This window comes from Thermobia domestica, chromosome 5 (assembly GCF_964235325.1).
Source record: "Thermobia domestica chromosome 5, izTheDome1.hap1.1, whole genome shotgun sequence".
NCBI lineage: Eukaryota > Metazoa > Arthropoda > Insecta > Zygentoma > Lepismatidae > Thermobia > Thermobia domestica.
The window spans coordinates 227,663,932-227,685,341 of NC_137458.1; the positions used below are offsets into that span (position 1 = coordinate 227,663,932).

The 21,410-nt window shown below is 35.6% G+C and overlaps 1 protein-coding gene across 1 annotated transcript in view; it reads left to right on the plus strand.

Moving 5' to 3' along the window:
* CSN4 (COP9 signalosome subunit 4) overlaps positions 1-21,410 on the plus strand; it is a 43,817-nt gene that overhangs the window by 15,097 nt on the left and 7,310 nt on the right. Inside the window, exons 4-7 of the mRNA XM_081759731.1 lie at positions 7,139-7,275; positions 8,426-8,540; positions 9,569-9,758; positions 11,404-11,574. Of these exons, the coding sequence (XP_081615857.1) occupies positions 7,139-7,275; positions 8,426-8,540; positions 9,569-9,758; positions 11,404-11,574 (613 nt within the window). The remainder of the gene's footprint in view (positions 1-7,138; positions 7,276-8,425; positions 8,541-9,568; positions 9,759-11,403; positions 11,575-21,410) is intronic.

A 21,410-nucleotide genomic window follows, 5' to 3' on the forward strand; every position in this document is an offset into this window, starting at 1 on the left:
AATTATTTTCTTCTTCTAACTTTTGATATTAAGATTTTAACATATAGGCTAGACGTGTTTGCTACACTAAATATTACATTAAACTTATATTCAGAATATTCCAAAATTTGGTACATAGACCAAACTGGAGATGTAACAAGTCATTCTGAGAGAAATAACGTCCAGAAAACACTTTCTCTTCTGTTTTCTTTGGTTTTAACCCACTAGTTTCTGGACATCTTTCTGTTAGAATACTAAAGACTGCTTTTTCAACATACTTTACAGGCTGTTTTTTCTTCACTGTAGTATGCAGGAACTTCTTAGCAAGGCGCTGGAAATACTGGAAATTTCCAAATCAGTTCTAGTAGGCCCCCTGGAAAGAAAATAGTTTCTTTTACCATGTCCAAGATCTTACTTTTTTTTTCCTTTCGTTTTTTTTTTTTTCTGGGTGGTCGCTTTTACTGATGGCCCAGCTAATCTTGCAACTGTGGGATATGGTGACGCAGACCTTCGTAATGTTTGTACCAAGTTTTCTTGAATGTCTTTTGGCTGTAGATTTTCCAGTTTCAAATACTTGATGACAGCACGAAGCTCACCATTTTCACCACGTTCTTACAGATTGTCTAATGCCAACATCTGTAGAGAAAGAAAGTGCATGGTAAAACCTTTCGCATTTCGGCATCAAGTTATTATAAGATGTCTACTTTCTACACATGTTAAAATTATGGCTCTACATGAAGGGAAAGGGGACGAGTATTAGGGCATACTAAACGTCATACTCTCTCTCTCTCTCTCTCTCTCTCTATATATATATATATATATATATATATATATATATAGGCTCTCCGTGACCTAATAGGAGATAGGGTTGTAGGCTCTCCGTGAACTAATGGATATCAAGCATCAAATCCAGTACTATTGTACGAAAGGTGAATGCCATAATTACTTGGCTGTTTGAAGGCTCAATGAATGGAAATATAGCTTTTTTCACATTTCAAAATGTTTGTGATGCAAAAGGGGAAGATGCAGTGAACCACAGCATCGCAATTCATTGGTTCCAGAAATTTCGGGCAGGTTGTAAAAGTGTCGGGAATCAGCCAAGGTCCAGCTGTCCCAGGATTACAGATGCTAAAGTCATAGGACATGCCATTGAGAAAAATCCATCCACCAGCATACGATGATGTCAAACCAACTTGGAATGTTCTAGTTCCCTATGGTTATCGTCACGACAGTGAGAAAAAAAAATCAGGAGCTTCCGCATTTTGTCCAGCATGGGCCCGGAAGAGTGGATGTGTCCCGACAACTGCTGCAAAATTCGTGTGTTGTAAGTCTCATGAAACGAATGACGGAAAGCGGATGTTTTTCCGAAATCTGAATATGGGAAAACAGTAGTTGAGCAAGTCGTCAAACAGAGCCGTTAAACGAGCATAAAGTCATGCTCTGCGTGTGGTGGAACTACGATGAACTAATTCACTTATGTTCGTTGTTAGCGATCGTACCATCAGTGCCAACCTTTTATCCGAACAGTTGGAGCGGACGTATGGTGCACTGCGCCAAAAAGCTAGCCCAGCTTGAATAAAAGCAAAACAACACTTGGCTTAAATAACAAAAAATGCTGCACTTGTCATATATTTCTTATCTTCTCGTTTCGGATTACTAGCTGTTTTTTGTCCACAGCGCACTTGCTGAAGTCATGATGCTTTATCAAGCAGCAGCATTTGGAAACAGAGTAACTGGCTTCTTTGCCTCTCAAAACAAGACGTGGAATCGAGAAACTGGCAGTAAGGTGGCTGCATACAGTTCAACACGAGGGACTATGCTTTGAATGTTAACCTGCTTTTATTGTACTATAATAAATACTTAAATGTTGTGTAGCAGAATATTGCGAGACTTATGACTTATGCATGTAGCTTTCCTTTTAAAGCGTTAGTCTCTAATTTCAAGTAGGCAGTTACGTTGAAATATAAAAATACTCCTTCACTTCCGGAACGAATTTTACGGGGCACGGACCCAATTTCCCATCTAGAAAACGTGTTTTGCACTTAGCGGACGATCTGAAAGAAGATACATATTTAGATAACAAATAGTTTTTAAGTAATACTTTGACACACCTTTGAGAGGTCTCATAGTTTTCAAGCAGGGCGATTTGAAAATCAAGTTTCGCATTTCTGCAACGTGTAACTTAGAAAAGACGCCATTTTTGACCTATGTTCACATAGTTTTTTTTTCTTTCTTGCTTTAGTATATGGGCACAGTGGCTCAGTGCTAGAGCACTTACCTCTGGTGCGTAGGGTATTTTGATAGATCCCCGTCCAAGTAAATTTGTAGTCGGCAACATTGTGTCCGCGGGTTTTATCGGGATATTCCAGTTTCCTCCTACATTCTCATTCCACCAATTTTTCTATCATCATTCACTTACCTTAATTATCCGTCTCCCTTAGCCTAAAGGCCATAATCATGGGACGTTAAAGTGAAATATTTCAATTAATTTTCTTTTCTCTTGTTTTAGTATGAGTATTTATTTCACCAGCGAATTTTCTGTATTCATTAATTAACACTGTGTTTATTTTTTTCCTGGAACTTTCTTGTGGCTATGTAAATAGCGTAAGCGTCTTAGCGCGGGAGACGTGGATTCGCGTTCCTTCGGGGGACGTGGGGACGCTTTCTGGCGGGAGCTCATGTGGTTCGGACCACGTCAAGCAGTTGGTTATCGTCTCACATTTATAACCTTTCTGCTGAAAGGAAGGTTCATTTCAAATCAGATCAATCTTTTGATTATTATTATTATTATTATTATTTATTCCGCCCTTATGATGACATCCTTGTATACCCGTAGGTTCATTGTGTGTGTCAAATCTGGTCGTGACTAACGTCCAGATATTGCCCACTTCGCGTGAGAGTATTATATACATCCATTTCTCATTACAGGTCATACTGCGACCAGATAGGGGGTTTTTAGAACGTAAACCAACAGGTTATTACAGGTGTACACTCACTGATGTTTGTGGTAGTGCCAACGGGTCTCAGTTGTAATGTTTTAACTTACCCTGTTTGGTGTAGATGTTTGGAAATGGATGAAACGAAGATGTTGAATATGTTGAAAAATTTCTTCGACAATAGTAGACTTCGATTCCTGACACGAAAACTTTCAGACTAGAGTCGCACTCTCCAGTCTAAACTTCGGTCTACACCACATCTCTATAGGATTATCACTAGAGACCGGATGTTTAGGCACTAAAAACCTGGAAAATAGGCAGGCAAATAGGCACTAAAATTTTAAAAAATAGGCAGCAAAATAGGCACTAAAATGTAACTCGAAATAATGAAGATAAATACTCAATAAAATTAAAAAATAGATTCAAGTCATAGATAATGTTCAAAGAATATAGAAACATACTTCTTTGTTAATATCTTCTTTTATTGTATATACAAAAACGAAACTTGTTATGCATTCCATATATACTGGGAGAACCTGAAAGATATGCACATACGTCAAGAGGTGATTCATGACAACAAAACAAGACAAAAAGTCCTTTTGCATGTTGTCGAATTCCACGTCGTGTAGGAGTGACAAGGGAGCGAACTTGGAATCCAAAATCAAACCCTGACAATTGGAACGAGACATAAAGGTGTGCACATACTTCGGGAGGTGATTCGTGACATCCAAGAGGACTTTTTGTCTTCTTTTGATGTCACGAATCACCTCTCGAAGTATGCGCACATCTTTCGGTTTCGTTCCAATTGTCAGGATTCGATTTTCGATTCCACGTTGGCACTCTGTCACTTGTACATGACACGGAATTAGACAAAATACACGAGGACTGTTTGTCTTGTTTTGATATCACTAATCACTTCCCGAAGTATGTGCACATCTTTGAAGTTCACTCTGTATATATATTGCAACGTACCACGTGCTTGTGTTTACAAACACCTAATATACACATATATGTGTGTATTATTTATGTTATATAAATTACATTTTTCCCAATGAAGGCTTAATTTGAAGAAAATGCATAGAATAGGCAACATTAGGCACTAAAGCAATTATTTAGGCAGTAAAGGTCGAAATAGGCAAAATAGGCAAAATAAAATTGGCTTAAATCGAAACTATAACCCCCATATAAACTTTAAAATGTTATTTTTGATCATATCTTTAATATTAAAGAATAGGCATTTTGCCTAACATCCGGTTTCTAATTATCACGATGCGTTTCTGGCACATTATTTCCCAATTTAAATAGATGCAACAATACTACTCAGAAGTAAATCTGCTCCACATGTTGCACAGACTAATATAACACATTCTAACACCCGCTGGTACGGCCCGCAGCAAAAAACCTGCAACATGAGTATGTAAGTTTATTGTGAAACGACGAAGTCTTTTGTTCCAAAATAAATGTGCAGGGGAGGACGCCGAGGTTTCTCCTGGCGTGACTCGTGCCACTTAGACGTTATGTTGATTCCTTGCGCTGTTAGTCGTAGTTTCACAATAAACTTACATGCTCATGTTGCAGATTTTTTGCTGCGGACTGTACATATCAGGAGTAATGACCGAGTTTTTGATTTGGGAAATTTTATGTTTTGAGATAACCTTCAACGAATGTTACGCTTCCATCGCTTCAGCACACGAAATGAGCGAAGATTGCATGTGAATATGTTCATTTGGTAATTTATTCACGAATGGCCTGAGAAATGCATGTTCTGTGGCCGCGCGTAGCGAGTTGTTAACTCTCACCTTTGGTGCGAGCGGCCTCACGTTAAATTCTCGTTGGGGAAACTCGGGCAAAAAAGATGTAACAGCTTTTTGAGGCCAGGCATCCCGAGAAGTTTATCCTGAGAGGTTTTTTCTTCAACCACACCCCAGGCAAATACTGGTGTGATACCTAACATACAAGTTCCAGACCGCTTCCCAGTCCCAGACCAGATAGTGTGTTCGCCGAAAGACGTCATCCCTCACACGTGACGAGCTTAAGGCCATAAATGCCAAAAATGCCTGGAAATGTGAATCAATAAATGTATGCACTCATCTCCTTGCGAGAAAATATTTATAAATAGCTTTTAGAAATTATAATCTAAAATTATTTTCGGTAGTAAAATTAGAGATTTTGTGTTTTGCGTACTTACGCAACATCCAGGTTATGAAGAACAGGACCTACTATTAACGGTGACATACATCCGGTGCAGCTATCGGGTGCGCAGACCATCATGCAATATCAACACTCAACAGTATAGGCCGCTCCCCAATATATTATCTCGCTTTCAATAGACCTGTATTGTTCGGTAATAACTAACTAACTCTATGGCCTATGGAACCCGGAGGTTCAATGCCGCGTTTACAAAAGCTCTCCGCTGACTTCTATCCTTAGCCAATTGGATCCAGTTTCTACTTTATTTTCCTATCTCTGCGAGATCCATCTTAATATTCTCCTCCCATCTGCGCCTAGGTCTTCCTAATGGTCGTTTTCCGATTGGTTTTCCAGTCAAGACTTTAAAAGCGTTTCTACTTTCTTCCATTCTAGCTACATGACATGCCCATCTAAGCCTCCTATACTTGACGACCCTAACAATGTTGGGTAAACCGTATAAATTATGTAGTTCTTCGTTATGAATTTTCCGCCATTCCTCATTCCCGTTCCTCTTGGGTCCGAATATTCGTCTCAGGATCTTGTTCTCAAATACTTTCAGTCTATGTTACTCTCTCAGAGTAAGCGACCATGTTTCGCAACCATACAGAACAACAGGCATGATTATCGTTTTATATATTTTAAGCTTCAAATTCCTCGACAGAATTCGCGCCGACAAGAGATTTTGTACCGAATAATAACACGAATTCCCTGCTTTTAGTCGACATTTAAGTTCCTCGTGAATATGATTTTCGTCTGTTAATATTGATCCTAAATATTTGGAAGTATCCACTTTATCAGAAGTATTCCTCAGTATTTTAACACCTCAATAATTTGCCGTATTACGGTCCCGACGCACTTCCATGTATTTAGTTTTCTCTGCATTTACTTCGAAACCCGTGTCCCTGCAAGCGTTTAATAAGGTCTCTGCATTTCTTTCTATTGTTCTCCTATCATCCCGTATTAAATTTATATCATCAGCATATGCCATAACCTGATGAATACCGTTCGACTCTAGGCCCTGGTTGCTATCTTTGAATTTCTTTATAGCTTATTCCAGCAGAAAGCTAAATAATAATGGTGACAACGCATCTCCTTGTTTTAGGCCATTTTCGACGTGAAAGCTCGTGGACAAAAATTTCCCTACTCGGACTTTACTTTGGGATTCATTTAAACATATCGTAATTAATCTAATTAGCTTTCTCGGTATTCCAAGTTCTGTAAGAACGTTGCATAATGTTTCTCTCCAAACCGAATCGTACGCCTTTCAAAAATCAATAAATAGTTGATGTACCGGGGTATTGTATTCCCCTTTTTTCGAGTATTTGGCGAATGGTAAATATTTGGTCGATAGTTGATCGATTTCGTCTAAATCCGCACTGATAATCTGCAATAATTTCATCTGCGTATGGGGTCAATCTTGCTAATAGAATATTTGATAGGATTTTATAGGATGTTGACAGAAGAGAAATGCCTCGATAATTATTACAGTCAGTTTTGCCGCCTTTCTTGTGAATTGGAACAATGATTGATTCTTTCCACTCTTGTGTATTGTTCGATAATAAGGATATTATTATTGTGTAGTAGAAGATCCAATTTTGCAATATAAAACAGCGCCCCTTAATTAAGTAGAGTAGATTAGTCTTTACTTGTTCTTTTGCATATTAAATATACATTGAGAAAAGTATACCATATTTTCATAATGGACGTAACATGGAAGCTGTGATTCGCACAAACACATAAAAGAAAGAAATTTAGGGTTTGCCAGTTTATTACAACTTTATATAGAGGTGTAGGTATCCAAAATGAGAGAAGTAGACAGTTGGAGAGTTGAAGGCTTTCAAAAGCATGATCCGAAGTTTAGACTTTTGTTTTCATTGAAAAAGGTTTGTAATCATGTGAGTACATTGCAAGATAATGAATTTTTGATATACCTAAAAACACAGATTGAATATTTGTCGCGAAATGTAGGCAGCAGAATATTTGTTTCGAAATGTGTATGAGTGAACACTAATTCCCTTCTATTAATCTTCCAGGTCCAACCCCGAGTAATATCGTTCGAGGAACAAGTGGCTAGTATTAGGCAACACTTAGCAGACATATATGAACGAGAGCAGTGTTGGCGAGAAGCAGCTAACGTACTTGTGGGAATCCCGTTAGAAACCGGACAGAAGTAAGTATAATAATAAAATGCAGTGCAACTGTCGCGTAGAAATCATTTTGGGAACAATAGATTTTAAAATAGGAAGTGAGCAATAGAAATTTGTTATTCTCAATATAAGATTCCAGGTTTGTGCCAAGTGTATTAGTTCGTAAAGTATTAGTTAAGCAGTATCGTAAATTACTAGTAAACACTAAAGACAAGTAGAAAGAAGACCGTTTTATTTCAATTCTTTTAATTATTCAGAATTTACATTTCTGTGATCAACAATGATCAAATTGGTTAGTATTTACGGAAAATTAATAATGTCCAAGGTGCCCCGTTTTAAAGCTTTTCTCTAAGTTCATTCCCACTTTTTTGAATTTTAGTGAATAATATTAAAGGTGTAGAAAGTGAGCCAGGTAGTATCTACAAAATGCTGTTAAATAAACTAATAACCGTTTCCAAACCTTTTCTTATAGATCAGAAATTTATAGTAGCGTAGTATTATATGATGTGCGTTGTATATGGCGTCATAACTGCTGGGCACTCAAATTTATACACTATACGAAAGATCTAGAAAACAACTTATTAGTCCATATAATAGCGTTTTATAAATACTATCTGGATTATTTTCTATATTTTTTATATTCATTGTCTTTGTTCACTAAAATTAAAAAAAAAAAAAATGTGAGCTTAGTGAAGAGCCTTAAGACTTTAGACTTTAAACAGTCACAGACTTTAAACAGTGAAGACTTTAAACAGTCACAATTTATTTTTGTGTGTATTATTTTCGTTGAATGTTTGTCATATTGTGTTCTCTGTTGAAATTTTTAGACTAAAAGCTTTGTTGTACCACGTGATGTAAGATGTCATTAAGTTTTAAAAAAAAATCTAAAGTCATCGCTTTTTACTGTACACGATGAGCTTTGCTAAGCTAATCGCAGCAGAAATCGATAATCTAAAATGGTTCGTCAGATAGGAACGAGGGGTGCCAGAGAAAAAAAGAAAAGAGCGATAAAGCTGAATGTATCCAAGTGGGAGCAATATTAGGCAATTCATCATGTAATTAAAAAAGCTTATTATTGTAATTTTACTGTTACATTTGATATCTCTTAAAATGTACTTCATATAAAATCTTTTAAATTTATGATTTTTAGTATTTGTGTTCATTCATTTCCAGACAGTACACTGTTGAGTATAAACTTGAAACGTACCTGAAAATTGCTAGGCTATACTTGGAAGATGATGATCCTGTCCAAGCTGAAGCCTTTATCAACAGAGCGTCTCTTTTACAGGTATGATAAACGATATCCTTTTTGGTGCTGTAGTATTTCTCTGTCTTGACAGAAACAAAAATCATAAGTCTTTGAACTATTTTTGTTTTGTTTTGTTTTGTTTTGTTTTGTTTGGAGTTTAAAAATTCCTTTTCAGCACGAGGCGATATGAGATGGGACCTGAAGCTTGACGTACTATATGACAATGCGTTCCGTTCAGCACTGATGCTATGCATGAGCTATGGGCCTACAGACTCGTGGGCTCATATTTTCACTTTGCTGACATTGTTCTCATGAAACAGAAATGAATAATTATTTCCTAATTATTTGAAAGGAAAAAGTGGAGAGAAACAGGAGATTTAGAAAACAGAATACGGTGGTGTCTGTATAACAGACGTACATTACCTGTTATCAGACTAGAGATCTCTATTAATAGGACTCAGCAGCTGCCGTGCTCTCAGCTAATATGAACAGCTGATTATATGCGAAGATTAGACATACATATATATATGGTAAATAATAAATATGTATGTTAGACATACATATTTGGGATGGTAAAGTGCAACATATAATAATAAGTAAGACGAAATAACTTCCTTTTTTAAACTCCGTTTGGATTTCTGGCAAAGGTTCAACATATAAAGCAGATTTATTCAATGAACGTAGGGTAGGTGTGATTTGTAAAGTCTTGACTCCGACACTAGACCACATAATATTCACAGCCTGCAAAATTTATGTTTATTCTGTTGACATATTAGTGTTCCATTTGTTGACCCATCGAAGTAATGCTATTACTGCTATCATCCTAAGGGATGTTTACTTAATGTACCTAATAAATTTCTTCTAAATCATAGTTTTAAAACTGTTTTTCCTTGATATTGTTGGCAATCAGTGGATGAGCTAATCAGAACTGTTGGTCTGTGTGTTTATGGGGCGAACATAACGTTAATAAAACTGCGTCTATATCTTATAGTATAAAAATAAAATATTATTATACAATATAGGGAGCATTAATTTCATCTTTAAATGTGTTTTTGTTCTCTTTCTAGGCTGAATCTAAGAACGAGCAGCTGCAAATATATTATAAAGTATGTTATGCTCGTGTGTTGGATTACAGGAGGAAATTTATTGAAGCTGCGCAAAGGTATAATGAACTATCTTATCGTGTGATAATCCATGAAGATGAAAGAATGACTGCTCTTCGAAACGCGCTCATATGCACCGTATTAGCTTCTGCAGGTAGGCATATAGATTTTTGACACTAGCATGAAAAATTGGATATTTTCAAATAGAGCTGTTGAGGAAAACCATAATTCGCAGAATGAGGTTTTCTAAAAGATCGCTAACTTCATGGCTGGATAAGTGTAGAGTTGAGAATTAGCTTTAAAGAATCTACGCTGTATTTATTCCTTCTTTATCTGAAAAGATAATAATGTTTAGAAATACTTGAATGTTGGATGTCGTGCGTTTTAAAGGGATATCTGCTGTGATGTTTACGTGAAAGATAATTCAACATTTAACTAAATAGTGAGTAACAGAACTAGAAATCGAGCGCATGGAACAGACAGAAGTTACCTTCGTACTTACTGGATTGTTTTAAGTAACAGAAGTTTTAATTCTTCACTATCAGTATTTCGAGAACCTCGGATCATCTGTGCCATTGAGGATGTGGCACTGATAACAATTAAGTGATAATTCAGTAGAATTAAAAAAAAAAAAAACTAATTGGAGATACGTACAAATGTCCTTTATTGTGTGCGTCTTTAGGAATTGACATTCCATCAATAAACTTGAAGGTTATTAAACGCTGATTATTAATAGTAATGCTCACTTCGTAATGTTGTTACCGTAGTATTTTAGCACATCGTTGTTAATAGCGCATGAAATAAATAATATAATAAATCAACAGTTGAGTAGGTTTGACTTAAATTTATTAGCATGAATGTATCCAGCAATTTATATATATTGTAAGCTTCTACAATGAAAATATTATCATCATAAGTATTCCACAGTTATTGACAAGACACTTACCGCAACTGAGAATCTTCCATGCACAGTCTTCAGGTAATCCTTTTATCTTCACTTAGGAGTTTTCTGTTTTGATACAGTCCATCAACTGTAGCCTCCTTCGCTCTCTCCCTCTTTCCTGCTATCTCTGGCACATTCTTCACCACCCTCTGGCACATTCTTCATGATACAGTTCATGTTAAGTAACATCGAGATGTTACATATTTATTTAATGATAAAATAAATATTCTTTACAAACTCAATAGAGTTTTCTTAATTTCTAACCAAAATTTTGTGACAAAAAGTGTCATTTGTAGTACTATGCGAATTCGTGCAGCGGTAGTTGATGTATCTTGAACTGTTCTTGTGAATGAGTTTTATTCTTTCTTCCTTATATTGAAAATAATTTCTTTCTCATAGTTGGAAATGGTGAAGTTAGTATACATGATTTTCAAGAACCCAACCTTTTCGATCGAAAAATAATTAACTCGTAGTTTCAGCATGTATCAAAATCATCATTCAAGCTTTGAATCATTGCTTTCGTTACTGTGTGTAGCTGTAGCGGATGTAGTGACGATGGTGTTAATTTTGTATTATAGAAAAAATGGTGTAATATCCTTTCGTGTTCTACATTCTAACCAGCTCAGTTTAAAGGAATAACTGCTACTGTAATTGCTGCTGCTTACTTATTCTCCAAGAGAAAAGCGTTGTGACGTCATACATAATCCAGTTATAAATGACCGTAACATACATATATATCTTGGATTATTGAACCAACAAGACCCAGGAGGGTTATTGCAGATATGTATTTTTATTTGTGTATCGTACAAAAATGTAAAAACACGACAATTTACTTTTGTTGTCTTGTCTTTTATAGGTCAGCAAAGAAGCCGAATGCTTGCAACTCTTTTCAAAGACGAAAGATGTCAACAGCTGCCTGCTTATAGTATTTTAGAAAAGATGTATTTAGATCGAATAATTAGGAGATCAGAACTACAGGAGTTCGAAGCCATGTTGCAGTCTCATCAAAAGGCAACTACTGCTGATGGTAAGAAAATTGTAGTTCTTTTATTTACAAAACATTGTTCAGATAATGTCTATAAGTACATGAAAAATTAAAACACACAAATAGGAATACAACATTTCGGTATTTACTGGAAGGATGCTAATAGTTTAACACTTTCACTCCCTTTTTTTCCCTGGGTTTTTGAAAGAGTGGAGTGAATCCCTTATAACATCATATAACAGCAGATACAATCACAGCAATGCTTCCTATCGGCAGATACAAAAATCAAGCATTCCAAAACTCTGTGGGATGTATGAGTCTGAAGGAGCGAAAGTGTTAATATTGCACAGCAATTCAATGTGACGTGTATTGCTAATGTAGAGCGCCAGGTGAAAAGTGCGAATGCAGGGGAAGTATGTCTATATTTAGATGTCAGGTAATGTCAAAGATAAACTATCTATGAAAATGTAATAAGGAGAATGTCTGGCACGTTATTAACTTTATAATAAGAGTGATTTTATTGTAGCTGTGTATTTATTCAGTGAAATATTTCTAGAACTCTTTATATATATATATATATATATATATATATATATATATATATATATATATATATCATCTGTTACAATGCATAGTAAAAAATATCAAGAATTCACATGCTTAACAATAAAAATTAAATACTCAGTAGTTTTCAGTTGTATCATGAAAATTTTCTGTTCTGGTTTTTTGGGCAATTTGTTACGTGAGTGCACTGTTTATATTCTGTTTTCGTATTAGGAAATTATTTATTTCCGTTATTTAATTTTGACTGTTATATGTATTATCTCTTGGTATTAGCTTTTTATCGTACAACGTGACAAATGGAACAGGAGAGTTCTTGAAATGCTTTATTGGATAAATATAGAGATATAACAAGGTCAGTTTTATTGTGAGAACATTTATCGCACAAAAAATATACTTTTACAGAACACAACTTTCAAATGAAGCATGTTAAGCAGTGAATTCTATAGTTTGTACTGCCAAAGAGAAACAACACTGTAAACTAAGTGTAGTAACATTTTTAGTATATTATAAAGTAGAGATGCAAGGGCTCGGAAAAAAACGGCTTTTTTAAAGGAAAAAAAACTCGGTTTTTTCTGCTTCGCTTTTTTGCTTGGGAAATTTTGGGCTTTTTTGAAAATTTTGCTTTAAACTGATACAGCGGACTTTGTTTCGCTTCTCTTAAAAAAAAAAAAAAAGTGGTTGATGCAGATAGTAATATGAAACCTCGAAAATAAACCATGAATTTCAAAAAGATTTTTTAAAATTCTTAACATATTTACATTATGAATTCCAAAGGATTAACCAATATATTAATATGTTACTGAATATAGCAACAATCAATTGTCACGTTAAGTAATTAAATTGATGCTAATTAGAATGCTAATTTCTTTTAAAATAAAAGGACAGGCATCATTTATTTGGAGTATTTATTAAAACCGTCACCTTTGATGATAATAATATAGAAGCAAATAATATTACAAGATCATGATATAAGACATAAGAAGTATAGTGGTTGGAGTTGTACCAAGGAAATATCCTTGGTTCTCTCGTGTGTGTTTAAATGTTATGTAGTCCTCTTTTCACGACAATATGTCATGCAAAAGTTTATCAGCACAGTGCATACTCACAAACTCAGGCTTCCCTTTACAACTGTCAGTTCTGGTTGGTTCATCTTGGATGTCTCGGAATTCACAGTCACCGGACGATGCAAATTGAATACACCAAACTACACTATTAGCGGGTGTAGGTCGAAAGATAATTATTGTTTTAAAACACCAGCTTTTATATTATCACAAACTATTTTGGATTTAGAAAGGCACTGCTTATGTTGGTTTCTTTTTATTATATGGAAAATATGTTTTTTCAATTTCTTTCAAAATAATCACCTTGAAAGTTTTTATCTAATATATTTTGATGCCACTGGAAAATCCGTTTGCGTACTAGTTCTTTTGTAACAATGTCATAGGACGTGTGTTTTTTTTTCTTCTTTTCCATGGTTGGATCATATTGTTATTCTTCGATACTTTCACAAAGGAAACATCACAAAGTATATGCGTGTATAATAATTTTAAACTTTTCATTGTTTAATTTTTATTGGAACATGATAATATTTAATAATATTTTAACCTCTTATATATAATAAGTACTTAAAAAATGATACATAAATAACTAGCAAAATTGTATGTAGTATTTTTACTTCAAAATATCACACACCCTCTTTTTGAAGCAAAATAAAGAAAAACATGAGAGAAATCTGCACATCAAGATCTTCGTTTCGGGTGGTTCAGTACATTCTTGAAATTTTTCAGTTAAGTTTTATCTTTCATATACATTGTATGAATATTTCGAACACATTTTTCACTGATTGATCACATACGTAATAATCTGTTAGTACCTATCAGGTGCTTCGGATCTGCAAAATCGGTAAAGCTCCCAAATTCTGTAATGCACTGACTGCTAGTTAAGCTTGTTCAGAATCGGGAAAGTATCGAATTTTCTGTTCATGGATCATACACGTAATAGACGGTTAATCTGAGCGTATGGTTTCCTAGGCTGTAGAATATTCAACCACCATCATGGTTTACCCAGTCCTGAAGGTTTCTGGATTTTTAACAAGAAAATTCAACATATCGTTACGATTTTTTTTTTTTTTTTTTTTTTTTTTACAAAAAAGAAAAAAAAACTATGGAATACATTTAAAAAGAGTGGAATAATCAATCACTGTTCCAATTCACAAGACGACAAAATTGATTGTAATAATTATCGAGGCATTTCTCTTAACATTCTATTAATAAGATTGACCCCATACACAGATGAAATTATTGAAGATTATCAGTGTGGATTTAGTCGAAATCGACTAGATATTTACCATTCGACAAAATACTCGAAAAGAAATGGGAAAATATTACCCAGTACATTAACTGCTAATTGGCTTACAACTCGGTTAGGGGAGAAACATTGTACAACATTCTTAGGCTGCGCCTCCATTGCATCCGAATGCGACTGCGAACGCGAATGCAAATTGCGAATTCATGTGCCTCTACTACATCCGAAGTTTTGTGAATACGAATCAAGTTGCAATGTCTCTTTCAAACCTTCAGTGTGAAATATTTTTGCTTGAAAATTCAAATCTTAAGGTTTTCAGAACAATAACAATAATAAAAGTAATATCTATTAATTTCCTTTGTGTGCAAAATAGAGTGAATGTCGCTCCTGGTATTATTATGCTTCTGTGGTAACCGCTATTTTCACTTTAAAATAAATTAATTAAATAAAATTAGAGATTGCACAATCAACCAACTTTCCAAGAAAATTTTCTCCATGAGTAAAAAAAAAAACATTTTTGCTATTTCAAACATATTAGTCAATAATCACATGTATTCGTATAATCATTATTTGAGGAACAAAGATGAAATATAAATTGAATAAAAAGTTGCGGTTCCTGTATTAATTAAATCTTCATATTTTAAAGAGAAAATAAAGAAAATTATACATATCTTCCACTCCAAGTTCTTTACTTACATCTGCTCATAATTTGTTCACGACGTGTCGTTTGTGGTAATCTGGATGAGCTTGGATCCACAATGGAACTTTATCAAATACACAGTTTATTAAAGCATCAATATTTATTTCCATTTTTATTTTTATCTCCGCACCTCGCAACGTCTTCTGCTTTCACGCTAAACAAACCTTCTTCTCTCACATAGCCCTCAATTTCTCTGCAGACGACTCTCCATTCGCACGAATTCGGACGAACAATCCCAGCATGTTGGGATCGTTTGCATTCGCATGTTTTCGTTGGTTTTCGCAATTCGCAGGTCGGAACTAGTCGAGGCGCTCCTATTTATTTACACGTGCTGGGAAATTCGCAATCGCATTCGGAAGCAATGGAGGTGCGGCCTTACAGAATTTGGAATACCGAAAAAGCTAGATTTATTAAGTGTTTAAATAAATCCCAGAGTAAAGTCCGAGTAGAAAAATGCGAGCTTCCACGTCGAGATTGGCCTAAAACCAGGATATGCGTTATCGCCGTTATTATTCAGCTTTGTTACGGAGTACGCTATAAGAAAAATCAAAGATAGGAACCAGGGCCTAGAGTTGAATGGTATTCACCAGGTTATGGTGTATGCTGATGATGTAAATCTGATATGACAGTTGAAAGAAATGCAGGGACCTTTTTAAACGCTTGCAGGGACATGAGTAAATGCAGAGAAATCTAAATACAAGGAAGTTACGGTAAATAATGAATGCGTTAAAATATCAATTAATACTTTCGACACAGTGGATACTTTCAAATATCTTGGATCACTATTACCAGATAGGGATGGCCTTGTTCGAAAAATCTGTTTTTCGATTTTCGGAAATTTCATTTTTCGTTTTTCAAAAAATTTTTCGTTGTTTTTCGTTTTCGAAAAAAAAATTTTCGAAAAAATGTGGCCATCCCTAATCTCAAGATTAAAGAGATTTGCAGTCAAGTTAGGATGTGTGCAACACTGGCACTAGTACCCGTAGAGTATATTTCTGATGGTTTGTTGGTCAACATGGAGGCTGTCCGATTAGACGAAGAGTCGAAGTCTTCAATGATTACTTTACGGAGCAATGGCTGGAAAATCCAATTTTTTCTTCGGAAAGTTGGAATTGTAGCAGTATAAAGCAGTAGAAGACTGACACAAACGCTTAAACAAAATATTATCCAGAACCCCTGCACATTTCCAGTCTTGTGAAGACTATTGAGGGAAGATTCTATATGTAATCATGTTTTCAGAAGAATGGAAATGCTGAGCATTACTCAAAAGAACAGAAAAGCCATGTATATGAAAGTTGACGATAGGATACAGTCAATACTTCATAATTTGAGAGAACATGTTGACCTGAGAAAATGTCTCAGTCGCTTGAGCTTTGTATGTACATACATTTCAGTAGTTAATAGCTGAATTTTATTTCAGACTTACATTTTTGTCAATGGACGACGTGCAGTTTGTACAGAACATAGAGGACAGGTTTCTAATAGGCACCTAGAACTATGAACTAAATGTGAAGTGATATTATAGTCACTACTTGTATTTCATGCTTCTGGACGCATAAATTTTACTACTTTATTTTATCTTTGTAGAATGGTTGCTGCGGAATATTAAAAACGGGTTAGAATTATCAGAAGGGACATATGAGATCAGCTTTGAGCTTCGTAAGTTAATATGTGTGCTTTTCTTACAACTGGCAATCTGGAACTTTTTTCTACTCTTGTGACCACCCAAACCTATTATATATACATTTCTTATGTGCATAGGGGTCACTTTGCCTCACTGGCCAAGTATTCACCTCTGGTGCGTGAGGTCTGGTTAAATTTCAACTCATGCCAAGTGGACTTCGTGGTGGACAAACCATGTGCGTCAGTTTTCTCGAGGTTCTCTCATTTTCTTCCACTTCCTTCGTTTCACCATTTCATGCATTCGTATCATCACCCTGTCATTTGGCCGACATGGCATAATCGTGGGGCGAAAAACTGAAGTATTTCATTCTTCTGACAATAGCCGCATAGCATAACGGAAAAATGGAACATTATATAGCAAGAGGCATTATTAAGATCTATGTTAAATGGGATAATGCAGTACTGCAATTACATCAGTTTATGAAGCTATTGCGATATTAATGATGTTTTGTAAAAAAAAAAAATCTTTAAGTTTTACGTCCCACGATTGTGCCGGCTAAGCTAAAGGAGACAATAATAATGAGAAATAAATGAAATGGTGGAATGAAGAAAGTGGGAGGAAACGGGAGAACCCCGAGAAAACTCATGCACACGGTGTTTGTCAACCACAAAGCTCACTTGGCCCGAGCTGGCATCTAACCAAAGACCCAATGCACCAGAGGTGAACACTACCACTGAGGCACCGCGGCTCCTAATGATGTTTTGTGTTCGTTTGTTTAGAGCTTAATGTTCTAGTGCAGGAACAAGCTAATGCTCGTTCCAAAGGCAAGAACTCTCACCACTTATTTACAGAGGATCAAAAATAGAGGTGCTTGCCAAACCTTACCTTTTACGTTAAGTATGTGAATCTTCTCGATAACGAGATCTAATAAACTGCATTTAAAATACTGTGGCCAATCATGCCACACAACAACAAAATAGATCTTGGCAAACAACGGGCCACCCCAAGAACTGTATAGTTATAACACGTAATTTCAGACATTAAGAAATTAAAAAAAAAAAAAAAAAAAAAAAAGTGTTGTAGCATAATTCACATATTATAGTTCTGTTTTATCATAGATTTTTTTACTTGAGTTAGTCATCCTGCGACACCTAAAGTAACAAACTGAAGTTGCAGCAAAGATTTTTTTTCTTATTACAGAACGTCATAAGTAAATGAGTTTTTATTTCTGAGCATGGGAATAATACTCTGATTTTGTGCTCTTGTTTCGCCTTAATTCCCCATAGATAGTCAGAAACTTCGCCTTACGTTTTACGTTCATACCAAAATAAATCACCCAAAGCAAATTAACCTTTTAGAAACAAGTACCCCAAAATTTTAAAATATAACCAATGGACTATGCACATAATTCCATTATTAAATTTGTGCAGTAGCATCATTTTAAATTTTACTTTGAAAGATAGGAGACGAGACTCTCCGAAAGAAGTAGCGGATCCAGGATATGATCAGGGGGGGGGGCTATATACCATACTTTACCGTTTTATCCAGTGTAAAGCAGGAGTGAACCCAATTTTATCCAGTGTATACCTGAGCGTCAAGGGGGGCTATAGCCCCCCATTGGATCCAACACTGTATATATATGTAGTAGTTTCACGAAAAGTTCCGGGCGCCAAACTATTTTTTAAAAATTAGTATTTCCAATTTTTACCTGCCAGTAGTTTCTGAAAAAATGAAATGAAATCTTTGAGTTTTACGTCCCACGGTTATGCCGGTTAGGCTAAAGGAGACGGTGATGATGAATAATGAATGAAATGGTAAAATGAAGAAAGTGGGAGGAAACGGGAGAACCCCGAGAAAACCCACGCACACGGTGTTTGTCCACCACAAAGTTCACATGGCGGGTGCTGGGATCGAACCCAGGACCCCTAGCACCAGAGGTGAACGCTCTACCACTGAACCACCGCGGCCCCCCAGTAGTTTCTGAGTTGGCGCCTCATTTTTACAACTAGCGCCTAAATCAGAAGAAAATTTGACGAGTCATATATCAGTGGTAAGCTACAGGAAGACAGGGGGCTAGGATCACTGCTCATAAACTTGGCCCAACCAGTGGTTCCTACTCAATGTGGCCATGTTGCCACTAACTAGAACATTGAATACCGTAGTACTAGTCGATAATTACTTCGTGCTATCAAATATTCAAAACTACTGCTCGCAACTACGGCAATCTCTGTACCAACCTTTGAGTTGACTATTAGAAAAAAAAATCGTGTATTATAATGAATGTTATGTATAAGATCAGTGTCGACGTCAGCTTTAATTTCTTCAAGGGGCAAAGAGAGGGACAGGGAAAATTTTGGTGATGGTGGGGGATCTATGTTTTGCATCTAAAATGATAGTTCTATACAACTGGGGGGCACAGGTTTTGAGGGAGAAGCAACGCTTCGGTACAGAATTAGGAAAAAATATTTGCTTACCTTTTGTTTCCGAGAAAATAAAGTAGAAAATTAAAAAAAGTGCTTTAACTTACACCAAAAGTGTTCAAAGTTACGTTTTAAATGTTTATTCATTCACAAATAAACGTTAATAAATATTCATAATTAGCTTCAATTTCTATTTATGTTGAAACGGTGTTTTGGGGTCTCTTATTTTCCATCAACCACTCAGGCACAGATGAATTTGGAAATATCAAATAATCCTGATATTGTTTAGCCTACATTACAATAGGTCTGTAGGCGACAGTCGGGACGTAGCGTTGCATCAAAGAACTACCCCCTTCCCCTCTTTGGCGTCGTCGCTAATTGTATAGATTTTTGCTGGATAAACACCGTGCATGTGGGCTTTCCCGGGTTCTTCCCTTTCCTTTAAATTTCTTAATTCAATTATTTTGCTCATTAGCATCTCCCTTAGTTACGCAGCCCCATTCGAAGTCCCTTGTGACTATATGTTTAGCGTATGCGTCTTCGGCTCGGGAGACCAGGTTCGATTCCAGGCTGGAGCTCAAGTGGTTTGTATCTCATGTTACGCTGAGTTCACGTCTCTATAGCTGAGTAGGACGCTAAACTAAAACCAATATCCTCATCATCATCGGAACACATTTGCAAGGTGTTAAGCTTAAAATAAAACTAGATTACGATTCTTCTATTTATATGTTTTCTTTTCACTTGAAAAATATTTTGAGTTTCTTTAAAAGAAGGAAACGCAACAATCATTTGAGATTTTACATTTAAAGAAAGAAAAAAAATGATTAATTAGGCTTATATTATATGGAACTTCTCCACTTTATAGTATAAAAATTTGAGATGGACCATTTATCTTGATACGCCCTTGTAATTTTAAAACTAATTGATAAAAATGGCTGGAATTTTCTAAGATGCAAAGAACGACAAGGGAACTTTGTCTAATAAACTCTGCAGTACCAACAAATTAATAGTGTTGCCAACATAATATAAAGTTAAATTTTTAACGTCACTATGCCATGTTATTACATATCTCAAATCTAAATTTTAAACGAAAACTTACAAAACAAATTGGTTATTCAGTGTTGCAAATTAAGGACGCTGCAATATGACAAGCATCTAAACTTCAGAAACCTGGTAATAGTATTAATAAAAGCAGAGGCGGATTCAGGACGAACTCAACGGTGAGGAAAGAAGGTAGTGAAAGATTCTGTTTTCTCTCTCACCGACTTTTGCAGCACTGGTGATTGTGAAACCCAGGGAGGTGAATGATCTTACCCCCCTGGATCTGTCTATGAATAGAAGTGAGACGGACAGTGAAATGCAAACCCGAAATACCTTAGTGTCGAATACTATGACCATGGCTTATTTCGAATGAATACAAGAAATTGAAAATTAGACTTTTTTCGAAAAAATTCTTACATAAACAGAACGTCTAATCACGTAGGTGATTCTCAAAAGACGTAAACTTCTCGGAGCCGTTACAGGAATTTCATATCTCAAATCGTTCAGGAGATATGAAAAACGTGAATACTGATAGCGATACTCCTAAAAATGACGTATTTGGGGATTGTTTGTAATGTATCTTGATCCTCTTTGCTTTTATAACATTACAGAAACAGATTTTGGTACTTGTAATTACAATAAATTCTTGCAATTACATAATTTTAACCAGTGTTGCAAACGTTACCAATGTGTATCATATCTCCAGATCAGTTTGAGATATCAAATTGCTGTAAACTGCATTATGATCTTTACGTCCGTTGAAAACCTTCTATGTTGTTGGATATGATACTCATCCAAGCAGTTATCGAAATAAAATTTTTCGGGAAAGAAAGTCAAATTTTCAATCCCTTACGTGAAGACTAAGGAGCATGGAAGCTTCTCAGTTGCGGCAAGTGACTTGCCAATAATGTCAGAATACCTATGATGACAACTTTGTACCTATTTATTTGAAATAAATCATATCATGATCATAGTATGTAACACTAATGTACTGTGGATGTTCGTGATACTGTAGGATCCTTAGTTTGTAACAAAATTTCAGCCTTTTTTTTATATTATTCTAAAAGTTACAAGAGTGTAAAGATAAATAGTCCACTAAGTATGTTCGTATCACGTTCTTTTTCATTTTTACCCTAAGAGTGTTAAACACAAGTGTCCCGTAAATAAATCTTACCTACCCCACTCGGGGAGGGAGGTAGAAGCTTCAAATGACACCAATAGATAT